We start from the raw sequence: 12,766 nt of genomic DNA on the forward strand, positions 1-12,766 counted from the left end.
CAGTTAGGATCACCACTTTAAGAATGTGAAATGTCAGAATAATAGTAGAGAGAATATTTTACTTAAGCTTTTATTTCTTTCATCACATTCCCAGTGGGTCAGAAGTGTACACACACTCAATTAGTATTTGGTAGCATTGCCTTTAAATTGTTTAACTTGGGTCAAATGTGTCGGGTGGTTTTCCACAAGCTTCCCACAATAAGTTGGGTGAATTTTGGCCCATTCCTCCTGACAGAGCTTGTGTAACTGAGTCAGGTTTGTAGGCCTCCTTGCTCGCACAAGCTTTTTCAGTTCTGCCCACACATTTTCTATAGGATTGAGGTCAGGGCTTTGTGATGGTCACTCCAATACCTTGACTTTGGTGTACTTAAGCCATTTTGCCACCTCTTCGGAAGTATGCTTGGGGTCATTGTCCATTTGGAAGACCCATTTGCGACCAAGTTTTAACTTCCTGACTGACGTCTTGAGATGTTACTTCAATATATCCACATAATTTCCCTTCCTCATGATGCCATCTATTTTGTGAAGTGCACCAGTCCCTCCTGCAGCAAAGCACCCCTACAACATGATGCTGCCACCCCCGTGCCAAATGGTTGGTGTTGTTCGGCTTGCAAGCATCCCCCTTTTTTCTCCATACATAACGATGGTCATTATGGCCAAACAGTTCTATTTTTGTTTCATCAGACCAGAGGACATTTCTCCAAAAAGTACGATCTTTGTCCCCATGAGTTGCAAACCGTAGTCTGGCTTATTTATGGCGGTTTTGGAGCAGTGGCTTCTTCCTTGCTGAGCGGCCTTTCAGTTTATGTCGATATAGGACTCGTTTTACTGTGGATATAGATACTTTTGTACCCATTTCCTCCAGCATCTTCACAAGGTCCTTTGCTGTTGTTCTGGGATTGATTTGCACTTTCGTACCAAAGTACGTTCATCTCTAGGAGACAGAATGAGTCTCCTTCCTGAGCGGTATGACGGCTGCGTGGTCCCATGGTGTTTATACTTGCGTACTATTGTTTGTACAGATGAACGTGGTACCTTCAGGCATTTGGAAATTGCCCCAAGGATGAACCAGACTTGTGGAGGTCTACAATTCTTTTTCTGAGGTCTTGGCTGATTTCTTTTGATTTTCCCATGATGTCAAGCAAAGAGGCACTGAGTTTGAAGGTAGGCCTTGAAATACATCCACAGGTACACCTCCAATAGGCTAATTGACATCATTTGAGTCAATCAGAAGCTTCTAAAGCCATGACATCATTTTCTGGTATTTTCCAAGCTGTTTAAAGGCACAGTCAACTTAGTGTATGTAAACTTCTGACCCACTGGAATTGTGATACAGTGAATTATAAGTGAAATAATCTGTCTGTAAACAATTGTTGAAAAATTACTTGTGTCATGCACAAAGTAGATGTCCTAACCGACTTGTCAAAACTAAAGTTTGTTAACAAGAAATGTGTGGAGTGGTTGAAAAACATGTTTCAATGACTCAAACCTAAGTGTATGTAAACTTCCGACTTCAACTGTAGATAGTTTGTGTGTATGTATTGATATGTAAACTACGTGTGACTTAATAAAACATATGTAGTTCTGTCCTTGAGCTGTTCTTGTCTATTAATGTTCTGTATTATGTTATATTTCATGTTTTGTGTGGACCCCAAGAAGAGTAGCTGCTGCTTTTGCAACAGCTAATGTCACTCTCCTTCTCTCCTCCCCACTTTCATCCCCCCCTCTTCCTCCATCTCTCTCTGTGTACTCACTTATTCGTGCTTTGTTTTTTAATTATCTCATCTCATCTACCCCTCCGTCCCCTTCTCCCTCTGTCCCACCCTCTCTGTGTACTCACTGGTTCGTGCCTTGGCAGAGACAGGCTCTCCCACACTGTTGGGGTATTGGGCGATGATCGTCACCAGGTAGTCGGTCCCTGACTTCAGCTCTCTGGCCACAAAGCTCCTCTGACCTGCAGACACTGTTTCCTGCAGGGGTAGACAGGGTGGGAGAGAGGGGTAAGTACAGGAGACAGGGGTGCATAGTTCTGGTTCACAAGAAGGCTGCAGTGTCAGCTGGTTTTTGACCAAATACTGGTTTATATCTGAGAAACTAGGTGTGTGTGTGTGCACTCTCTAGACAAACCTTTTTACAAAGACACAAAAACCAGCATGATTGTGGAACTCAAGTATTGCACTTGTGCACCTCTGACAAATGTAAGCCAACATTCAAAGCTCCTGCTGTAAATAGGTATTCAATGTCATAACATAGCAACAGGTTTTGTCAAATCCTTTGACTCAGGTGAATGTTCACAGACTAATCTATGCCATTCATTATTATGGTCATGAATCATGATTACACACAAGCGCGCACACACACACAGTCACAGAAGGGGAATTTCACTGTTTTCCAGACAACATTTAATCTGCACAGATACAGAAACTCAATCAAACTCTAGATCCACCCATTAAAACATATTCCTACTCAACCTAATCCCTCTCTTTCTGTCTGCCATGTAGCAGGCCCCCAAAACTACAATGAGCTATTAGAATCTGGGTCACATTTATTGTATGAGCTGCTGCCTGCTGCCCATCCCCTGAGTCAGAAATGAGCACCACACCCCCCCACCCAACCAGCAGTGCCCACCTGACGCAGCTCCGCTGTAATTGGCTGGCCCAGGCCAGAAAGGGGCGTGTACTGCACCACATAGCCACTCGCAGGCCCCCCTGCGGGAGTCCACCGGAACCTGAGCGAATCAGAGGTCTGGCTTGAGAACTGGAGGTTAGAGGGACCGGAGAAAGCCTCTGCCAGAAAAAGAGAGAAAGAGATGGAGAGTGGAGGAGAGTGAGGACAATGAGGGAAATAAATATAGAGAGGTGATTTTATTGTGTAATAGACAGTAATGTATTGTACTGAGCTGAGTAAGTTCCAGTGTAATGTATGGCAGTGTGTCTTTACCATCGCTAGCATAGACTCCACCTGAGCTGGAACACACACGTGGGCCCACCAGGGACAGCAGTGTGTTGAGCAGCTTAAAGTCCCCCACAAAGAATGTGTAGTCCCTCTGAGGAGGAGTGGCTATCAGAGCCAACTCAGTCTGGTCTGCACTCTTTATACCTGACAGAGACATAAACAACCAGTCAAATACTGTACACACACTATCAAGATATACCGCCTGAGGCTTGTGGTCGGGATTAATGAGTCAATGTGGCAAGTCAGACGGTATTGGAGCATCAGGTCTCGACCAACAGGTTCTGAGACAGCTTCTACCTCCAAGCCATAAAACTGCTGAATAGCTAACCCTAGCTGGCTACCTGCACAGACCTGCTTGCTATTCACCTGCACCTTACGAGACTACTTGCACTGACTCTCAACACACCAAACCCATACACTCACACAAACACACACATGCACACTTATGGTCATCATTGCTGTTACTATTTATTTAAGCTGCTCAATCAAGTCACTATTCACTTTACTACTTGTAAATAACTGTCATAATTTACATAGCACATCTAATTTTTGTACAACTTTGTGACATGTTAATATTTCGATTTTGTTATCTGACTGATATTCGACTTTGATTATTGTGATATTGATATTTGTACCTCACTGTTGAGGAGTGCTTGCAAGTAAGCATTTATTCTGTGCGTGTGGGGCGGCAGGTAGCCTAGTGGTTAGAGCATTGGGCCAGTAACCAAAAGGTTGCTGGATTGAATCCCCGAGCTGACAAGATAAAAATATGTTGTTCTGCCCCTGAACAACGCAGTTAACCCACTGTTCCCCGGTAGGCCGTCATTGTAAATAAGAATTTGTTCTTAACTGACTTGCCTAGTTAAATAAAGGTTAAAAAAATGTTTTACTTTCAATTGATTTGTCCTCCCAAACCTACCCACTGCAAACATCTCCACTCCCAGACTCCGCAGCTTCTGAGCTGGGTCCCTTACATTGTCTTGAGACTTTCCATCTGTGATCAGTATACAGACCTACATCAGAGAGAGAGAGGAATATGTCATGGTCTGTCACAGGACAAAATATAGTCAGTCTTTCACTCCATTCTATCCCTCTGTCAGACCTTTGAGACGTTCCGGATGGAGGTGGGGTTGAAAAAGTTGTCAGCGACAAATTTGAGGCCGGCACCTGTGCGAGTGTTGCCACCCTTGTAGTTGAGGTTCTCCACAGCGCTGACCAGCTCAGTGCCATTCAGGTAGGTTGTGAAGGAGAACTCCACCCTGAACGGGACAAAACACAGAACAATAAACTACTGCATCGCCTGGGGAAAAACATTCACCATTATTAAGGGGGTAAAAAACAATTGGTAACAGACAAGAAAGAAGAGTGAGGGGTTAACGTGAAAGGATTGTACAAACAGATAATTTTTTAGCAGAAACAAACATTAGACAAGACTCTCAAGTGTCTGACCTAGAGGTGTCGCTGTACTGCACGGCCCCGAAGCGGATCCCTGATTGGCCAACAGAGCTGGTAAAGGGCTTGACGATGCCAGCCATGAAGCCCTTGACCTGCAGGAAGTTGGCCCTGCCGATACTTGATGAGCCATCTATCAGGAAGACTATGTCTGCTGCTCCAACATTATTACACCTGCCTAAAGAGAGGTGCATTAGTGAGTCTCTGTATCCTAGCTCTGAGAGTTTAAAATGTGGGCTACAGTAGGGCAGTCTACCATGATGAAGCAAGTAGAGTTAGTGCAGACATGCATGCCAATTTATTCGGTACACCCATTTAGTACCGGGTCAGACCCCCCTTTGCCTTCAGAACAGCCTGAATTCTTCAGGGCATAGAAACATTGCTCAATTGGTACCAAGGGACCTATCCTGTGCCAGAAAACATTCCCCACACCCTCACATGAGGGCATGGACTCATGCTGCTTACACCAAATCCTGACACTGCCATCAGTATGGCGCAACAGGAACCGGGATTCATCAGACAAGGCAATGTTTTTCCACTCCTCAATTGTCCAGTCTTGGTGAGCACGTGTCCACTGGAGCCGCTTCTTGTTTTTAGCTGACAGAAGTGGAACCCGGTGTGGTTGTCTGCTGCAATAGCCCATCCGTGATAAGGACGAACGAGTTGTGCGTTCTGCGATGCCGTTCTGCACACCACTGTTGTACTGTACCGTTATTTGCCCGTTTGTGGCCCGCCTGTTAGCTTGCACGATTCTTGACATTCTCCTTCGACCTCTCATCAATGAGCTGTTTTCGCCCAAAGGACTGCCACTATCTGGATGTTTTTTGTTTGTCACACCATTCTCGGTAAACTCTAGACACTGTCGTGCATGAAAAGCCAGAGGCCAGACGTTTCTATGATACTGTAACCGGTGCGCCTGGCACCGACAATCATACCAGGCTCAAAGTCGCTTAGTTCACTTGTCTTGCCCATTCTAATGTTAAATTGAACAGTAAATCAGTAACACTGATTTATCTTGAATGCCACGGCCACATGGCTCACTGTCTGTAGGAGCGAACAATTTTTGTGAATGGGGTGGTGTACCTAATAAACTGGCCACTGAATGTAGTGTGGCTTAGAATAGAAAGTGTCTTCAGAAAGTATTAATACCCCTTGACTTATTCGCATTTTGTTGTGTTACAGCCTGAATTCAAAATTTATTAAATCAATAAAAAAACACCACACCCCATAACGACAAAGTGGAATATGTTAGAAATGTTCGCAAATTTAAATGAGACATCTCATTTAAAAAAGTATTCACACCCCTGAGTTAATACATGTTAGAATCACCTTTGGCAGCAATTACAGATGTGAGTCTTTCTGGGTAAGTCTAAGAGCTTTGCACACCTGGATTGTGCAACATTTGCACATTATTCTTTTCAAAATTCTTCAAGCTCTGTCAAATGAGTTGTTGATCATTGCTAGACAGCCATTTTCAAGTCTTGACATAGATTTTCACACCGATTTAAATCAAAACTGCAGCTAGGCCACTCAGGAACATTCAATGTCGTCTTGGTAAGTAACTCCAGTGTAGATTTGGCCTTGTGTTTTAGGTTATTGTCCTGCTGAAAGGTGAATTTGTCTCCCAGTGTCTATTGGAAAGCAGACTGAACAAGCTTTTCCTCTAGGATTATGCCTGTGCTTAACTCTATTCCGTTTATCTTTATCCTAAAAAATTCCCTAGTCTTTGCCGATGACAAACATACCCATAACATGATGCAGCCACCACCATGCTTGAAAATATTAAGAGTGGTACTCAGTGATGTGTTGTGTTGGATTTGTAATCAAGACAAACTTAATTTATTTGCAACATTTTTTGCAGTTTTACTTTAGTGCATTATTGCAAACAGGATGCATGTTTTGGAATATTTGCATTCTGTACAGGCTTCCTTCTATTTGGCAACTGAGTTAGGAATGACACCATCCAAAGCATCATTAATAACTTCACCATGCTCAAAGGGTTATTCAATGTCTGCTTTTTATTTTAACCCATCTACCAATAGGTGCCCTTCTTTGTGAGACATTGGAAAACCTCCCTGGTCTTTGTGGTTGAATCTGTGTTTAAAATTCACTGCTCGACTGAGGGAACTTACAGATAATTGTATGTGTGGGGTACAGAAATTAGGTAGTCATTCAAAAATCATTCTAAACACTATTATTGCACACAGAGTGAGTCCATGCAACTTATTTTGTGACTTGTTAAGCACATTTTTACTCCTGAATGTATTTAGGCTTGCGATAACAAAGGGGTTGAATATTTTACTAATTTCAGCTTTTCTTTTTTTATTAATTACAAAAATTTCTAAAAATATAATTCCACTTTGACATTATGGGGTATTGTATAGAGGCCAGTGACACAAAATCTAAATGTAATCAATTTTAAATTCAGGCTGTAACACAACAAAATGTGGAAAAAGTCAAAGGGTGTGAATACTTTCTGAAGGCGCTGTAGTTGTTCTTCTGTAGGCAGAGGGTTAATTGTTTACCTTGGGCTCCAGCCTGGTGCACTGAGGACAGCAGGATAGCCACAGGGAAAACCCAGCTCCACATCTTCACAACCTGCACACAGACACACACAACTGTAACACTATATACATATCCACATACAAATGTACACTCTAGACACACACACTGAGTTGCAAAATACACACATATACACACACTGAGTGTGGTTAGACGCTGAGCTGACCCACAGTGTGTCCTCACTACTGTAAGCCAAACACAAAGGTCCTTTAGTCAGTGAGGCCTCTGAGGGTCACAGAGTGTGGAGGGACACAGTCTACTGCATGCCTTGTTTCCCCTCACTTCACTACAAGGACCTCATCATGTCACAGATCAATGGGGCTAACTAAATACCATGCTCAGTGAAGAAAGCAAGAGTAGTTGAAAACGGCCTAACATCATTGCTCTAAAGCAAGATGGCCCAATATTCGTTATGGACTTCTTTCATTCTCTCCTCTCCTTCATGACTATCTCATACAGGGGCTGCTTCTTTCCACCACAAGGTTGCTCAAAAAGAGGCAAGGTGCTGCACAACAGAAGAGCTACTTCGAAAAACCTAACAGACGCTGACCACTAGGGAACAACTCAAACCTGCTCTGGGTTGAGGGGTGGAAAAATCCATGTTCTGATGCCATAACAAACATAGACATTCTTTCATAACTACTGTAGGCTACCAAAATTCCAAACCATTAAATTACATGTGTTTACATTTATATATAGGCAGTACAGAGTAACAGAAGAAGAGAGGGCAGAGTATATGTATTGGTCTGTTTAGTGAATCACCATCCAGCATCTGTAGGCGTTTACAGTAGCATAGTGTGTCACACTGCTGAACTAGCTCAACCCATAGAGCAGACTGAACGTCAAACTCTTCAAGCTCTTCCTGCCACATCAGAGGTCATGATGGGAATCCCACTTAACACACTCCTAAATACATTAGACTGGAAACCACTTGAAGCTCACACTGAATTACTTTGTGTAGTATAACAAATAACTAAGTCCTTACAAACACACACACACAGGGTTGGGAGTAACTGGTGACATGTAATCAGTCACATGTAATCTGATTACAAAAACACTGTAGCTGTAATCAGTTATGTTACAAGCAAAAAATATTACAGATTACAGATACTTATGAAAAACTAGATGATTACTTATTGGAATATTTTGAAATTCAGAAACGATGTTTACAAAAAAATACATTATGACACTTTTCTGTTTTCTCATTGACATTTAAAACAGTTTAGCTGACAGCCGTTTTGCAATGTTTCGCTATGGGTTTAATCAACAATCTAGCAAGAGGGCAATATTTTATTTAATGTAGTGGCATCCCCCCTAGAAAGCTATGACCTTTGGCTTTCACCTGGAATTGTTCATTTATGTCCGTGAAAAAGTACACAAAAGTATAATAAGACATGTACAAATATGATTCATACTCTGTAACTATATATGGACATATTATAATCTGTTTTAGGAACATCTGCCCACAATATTTCAGCTTCTTTACCAAATAAATCATGACATTAGTGATAGTCACTAATGATCATCTGTTAAATGTTTAAATCGACATTTGGGGCATTTAAACAGCGTGCATCCCTCCTATAAACAAGAAGAGTTATAAACAAGAAGAGTTGGGCTATGTAAAGGGCTCGAGTTTGTCGTTCTGAGCATATGCAATGTGTCTGCCTCCGACGTAAAACAAATGTTTGACTTCCAAACCTCTTTTCTTATTTTACGTTTAAGGATGTGTGTAGGTTGCATTCTTTATCGTAGAGCTATGAAAGTTATGTATTTAGATCTGCCTGCTTGAGACAAATTCATCGATTGCTTTGCAATGTCTGTGCTGTGAAGCAATAGAGCTGGATTTTTTTTTTTGAAGGACCGCCCCTTTGAGCTAATGTTGCAGTGAAGTGAAATAAATGGATGTAATGATGTAGCCAACCACCAGAGGATTTTAGCATGGTCCTAGGAAGGTCTGGATGGCTGTCTTCTGACTTATAAAATGGTGGAAAATCAATAAAATAAGTAATGTAAACATAAATAAATATGTTTATGTAATTAACTTAAAATGCAAAAGAACACAGACACTGGACAGAAAAACGCCTAGAAGGACACCATCCCGGAGTCGCCTCTTCACTGCTGACATTGAGACTGGTGTTATGCGTGTACTATTTAATGAAGCTGCCAGTTGAGGACTTGTGAGGCGTCTGTTTCTCAAACTAGACACTAATGTACTTTTTCTCTTGCTCAGTTGTGCACCGGGGCCTCCCACTCCTCTTTCTATTCTGGTTAGAGACAGTTTGCGCTGTTCTTCAGTTTCTTGGCAATTTCTCGCATGGAATAGCCTTCATTTCTCAGAACAAGAATAGACTGACGAATTTCAGAAGAAAGGTCTTTGTTTCTGGCCATTTTGAGCCTGTAATCGAACCCACAAATGCTGATTCTCCAGATACTCAACTAGTCTAAAGAAGGCCAGTTTTATTGCTTCTTTAATTAGCACAACAGTTTTCAGCTGTGCTAACATAATTGCAAAAGGGTTTTCTAATGATCAATAAGACTTTTAAAATGATGAACTTGAATTAGCTAACACAACGTTCCATTGGAACACAGGAGTGATGGTTGCTGATAATGGGCCTCTGCACGCATACGTAGATATTCAAAAAATGTATCTGCCGTTTACAGCTACAATAGTCATTTACAACTTTAACAATGTCTACACTGTATTTCTGATCAATATGATGTTATTTTAAAAATGGACAAAAAATATATTTTCTTTAAAAAAACAAGGACATTTCTAAGTGACCCCAAACTTTTGAACGGTAGTGTACATATGAAATGAGTAAAGCAGTATGTAAACATTATTAAAACGTGACTAGTGTTCCATGTCTATGTACATAGGGCAGCAGCCTCTAAGATGCGCGATTGAGTAACCAGGTGGAAGCCAGCTAGTGATGGCTATTTAACAGTCTTCTGGCCTTGAGGCCTGTACTGACCTCCACTTCTGGATGATAGCGGGGTGAACAGGCCGTGGCCCGGGGGGTTGATGTCTTTTTGGCCTTCCTGTGACATCGGGTGCTGTAGGTGTCCTGGAAGGCAGGCAGTGTGCTCCTGGTGATGCGTTGGGCAGACCGCACCACCCCCTTGAGAGCCCTGTGGTTGTGGGCCGTGCAGTTGCCGTAAAAGGCAGTGATACATCCCGACATGATGCTCACTATTGTGCATCTGTAAAAGTTTGTGAGGGTTGTAGGGGCCAGGCCAAATTTCTTCAGCCTTCTTCACCACACTGTCTGTGTGGGTGGACCATTTCAGATTGTCAGTGATGTGTACTGTGCAACTTGAAGCTTTTCACCTTCTCCACTGTGGTCCCGTCGATGTTGATAGGGAGGCACTCCCTCTACTGTTTCCTGAAGTCCACGACCAGCTTCTTCGTTTTGTTGACGTTGAGGGAGAGGTTATTTACCTGGCACCACTTCGCCAGGGCCCTCACCTCCTCCCTGTAGGCTGTCTCGTCATTGTTGGTAATCAGGCTACTACTGTCGTCTGCAAACTTGATGATTGAGTTGGAGGCATGCGTGGCCACCCAGTCACGGGTGAACAGGGAGTACAGGAGGGGGCTGAGCATGCACCCTTGTGGGGCCCCTGTGTTGAGGATCAGCGAAGTGGAGGTGTTGTTTCCTACCTTCACCACCTGAGAGCGGCCCGTCAGGAAGTCCAGGACCCAGTTGCAAAGGGCGGGGTTCAGACCCAGGGCCATGAGCTTAATGATGAACCTTGGAGTGTACTATGGTGTTGAATGCTGAGCTATAGTCAATGAACAGCCTTCTTGCATAGGTATTCCTCTTGTCCAGTTGGGATAGGGCAGTGTGCAGTGCGATGGCGATTGCATCGTCTGTAGATTTATTGGGAAGGTATGCAAATTGAAGTGGATCTAGGGTGTCAGGTAAGGTAGAGGTGATTATGGTCCTTAACTAGCCTCTTAAAGCACTTCATGATGGCAGAAGTAAGTGCTACGGGGCGATAGTAATTTAGTTCAGTTACATTTGCTTTCCTGCGTACAGGAACAATGGTGGACATCTTGAAGCAAGCGGGGACAGCAGACTGTGATAGAGGGAGATTAAATATGTCAATAAACACTCCAGCCAACTGGTCTGCGCATGCTCTGAGGACGCGGCTAGGAATGCAGTTTGGGCCGGCAGCCTTGCGAGGGTTTACGCGCTTAAATGTCTTACTCACATTGGCCACGGAGAGCGAGAGCCCACAGTCCTTGGGAGCGGGCAGCAAGTCGGTGGCACTGTGTTATCCTCAAAGCGGGCTAAGAAGGTGTTTACCTTGTCCGGGAGCAAGACGTCGGTGTCCACGACGTGGCTGGTTTTCCCTTTGTAATCCATGATTGTCTGTAGGCCCTGCAACATATGTCTCGTTTCTGAGCCGTTGAATTGCGACTCCACTCTGAATAACTACACTGCTTGTATTAAACCATATTCCCAGTCACCTTGCCATGGTTAAATGCAGTGATTCGTGCTTTCAGTTTTGCGTGAATGCTGCCATCTATCCACGGTTTTTGGTTTGGGTAGGTTTTAATAGTCACAGTGGAAACATCCACTATACACTTCCTGATGAACTCAGTCACCATGTCTGTGTATATGTCAATGTTATTCTCAGAGGCTACCCGGAACATATCCCAGTCCGCATGATCAAAACAATCTTGAAGCATTGATTCCGATTGGTCAGACCAGGGCTGAAAATACCTTAGCACTCCTGTTTGAGTTTATGCCTATAGGAAGGGAGAAGCCAAATGGAGTCGTGATCTGATTTGCCGAAGGGAGGGCGGGGGAGGGCCTTGTAGCCATCCCGGAAGGGGGAGTAACAATGGTTTAGCGTTTTTAGAGCATGAGTAGTACCGGCAATGTGTTGATAGAACTATGGTAGCGTTTGCCTCAAATTGTCTTTGTTAAAATCCCCAGCTACAATAAATGCGGCCTCGGGATATGTGGTTTCCAGCTTGCACCAAGTCCAGTTTAGTTCCTTGAGGGCCGTTGTGTTATCGGCTTTAGGGGGAATATACACGGCTGTGTCTATAACCAAAGATAATTATTTTGGTTGGAAATACAGTCTGCATTTGATTGTGAGGTATTCTAGGTCAGGTGAACAAAACTTGAGTTTCTGTAGGTTATCACAATCACACCATGTTAATCATGAAACATACACCACCACCTTCCTTCTTCCCGAAGAGTTCTTTATTCCTGTCTGCGCGATGTACTGAGAACCTAGCTGGCTGTATGGACAGAGACAGTATATCCGGAGAGAGCCTTGATTGCATGAAACAGAGTATGTTACAGCCCCTGATGTCTCTCTGGAAGGAGATCCTTGCCCTGAGCTCATCTACTTTGTTGTCCAGAGACTGAACATTAGCGAGTACTATACTCGGAAGCGGAGGATGGTGTGCACGCTTCCTGAGTTGGACTAGAAGTCCACTCCGAATACCTCTTACGAATCAACATGCGTGCAATGGCGCACACGCATGCCCGGTCTAGTCAGCATGTTAATGAGGTTTAATTCAGCGTTGAAAAGGCAAAACCTTTACATTTGTTCTACCTGAGTGAGTCTGACCACAAGTCAGAGACCACTATGATGACACACGAAATGCATTTGATGGATCCTTTTTGTCTTCTTCTAATGACCCTTAAGGGGAGAGTAATCCAAAAGTAACAGAAAATAATCTGATTATGTTACTGATAATGGGTAATGCAAAAGTTACGTTACTAATTACAATGTTGGACAGGTACTGTAACTAGTAACTGTAATGGATTACATTTAC

At 43.2% G+C, this 12,766-nt stretch overlaps 1 protein-coding gene across 2 annotated transcripts in view; it reads right to left on the reverse strand.

Annotated features, from left to right (window-relative positions):
* LOC139535829 (collagen alpha-1(VII) chain-like) overlaps positions 1-12,766 on the reverse strand; it is a 130,989-nt gene that overhangs the window by 96,832 nt on the left and 21,391 nt on the right. For both annotated transcript variants that reach the window (XM_071335662.1, XM_071335661.1), the window contains exons 2-8: positions 6,933-7,005; positions 4,405-4,585; positions 4,058-4,214; positions 3,875-3,968; positions 2,941-3,099; positions 2,629-2,786; positions 1,841-1,970 (exon numbers count right to left, since the gene is read on the reverse strand). In XM_071335662.1, coding sequence (XP_071191763.1) covers positions 1,841-1,970; positions 2,629-2,786; positions 2,941-3,099; positions 3,875-3,968; positions 4,058-4,214; positions 4,405-4,585; positions 6,933-6,996 — 943 coding nt within the window. In that variant the 5' untranslated portion in view covers positions 6,997-7,005. The remainder of the gene's footprint in view (positions 1-1,840; positions 1,971-2,628; positions 2,787-2,940; positions 3,100-3,874; positions 3,969-4,057; positions 4,215-4,404; positions 4,586-6,932; positions 7,006-12,766) is intronic.

Source organism: Salvelinus alpinus, chromosome 12 (assembly GCF_045679555.1).
Source record: "Salvelinus alpinus chromosome 12, SLU_Salpinus.1, whole genome shotgun sequence".
Taxonomy (NCBI): Eukaryota; Metazoa; Chordata; class Actinopteri; order Salmoniformes; family Salmonidae; genus Salvelinus; species Salvelinus alpinus.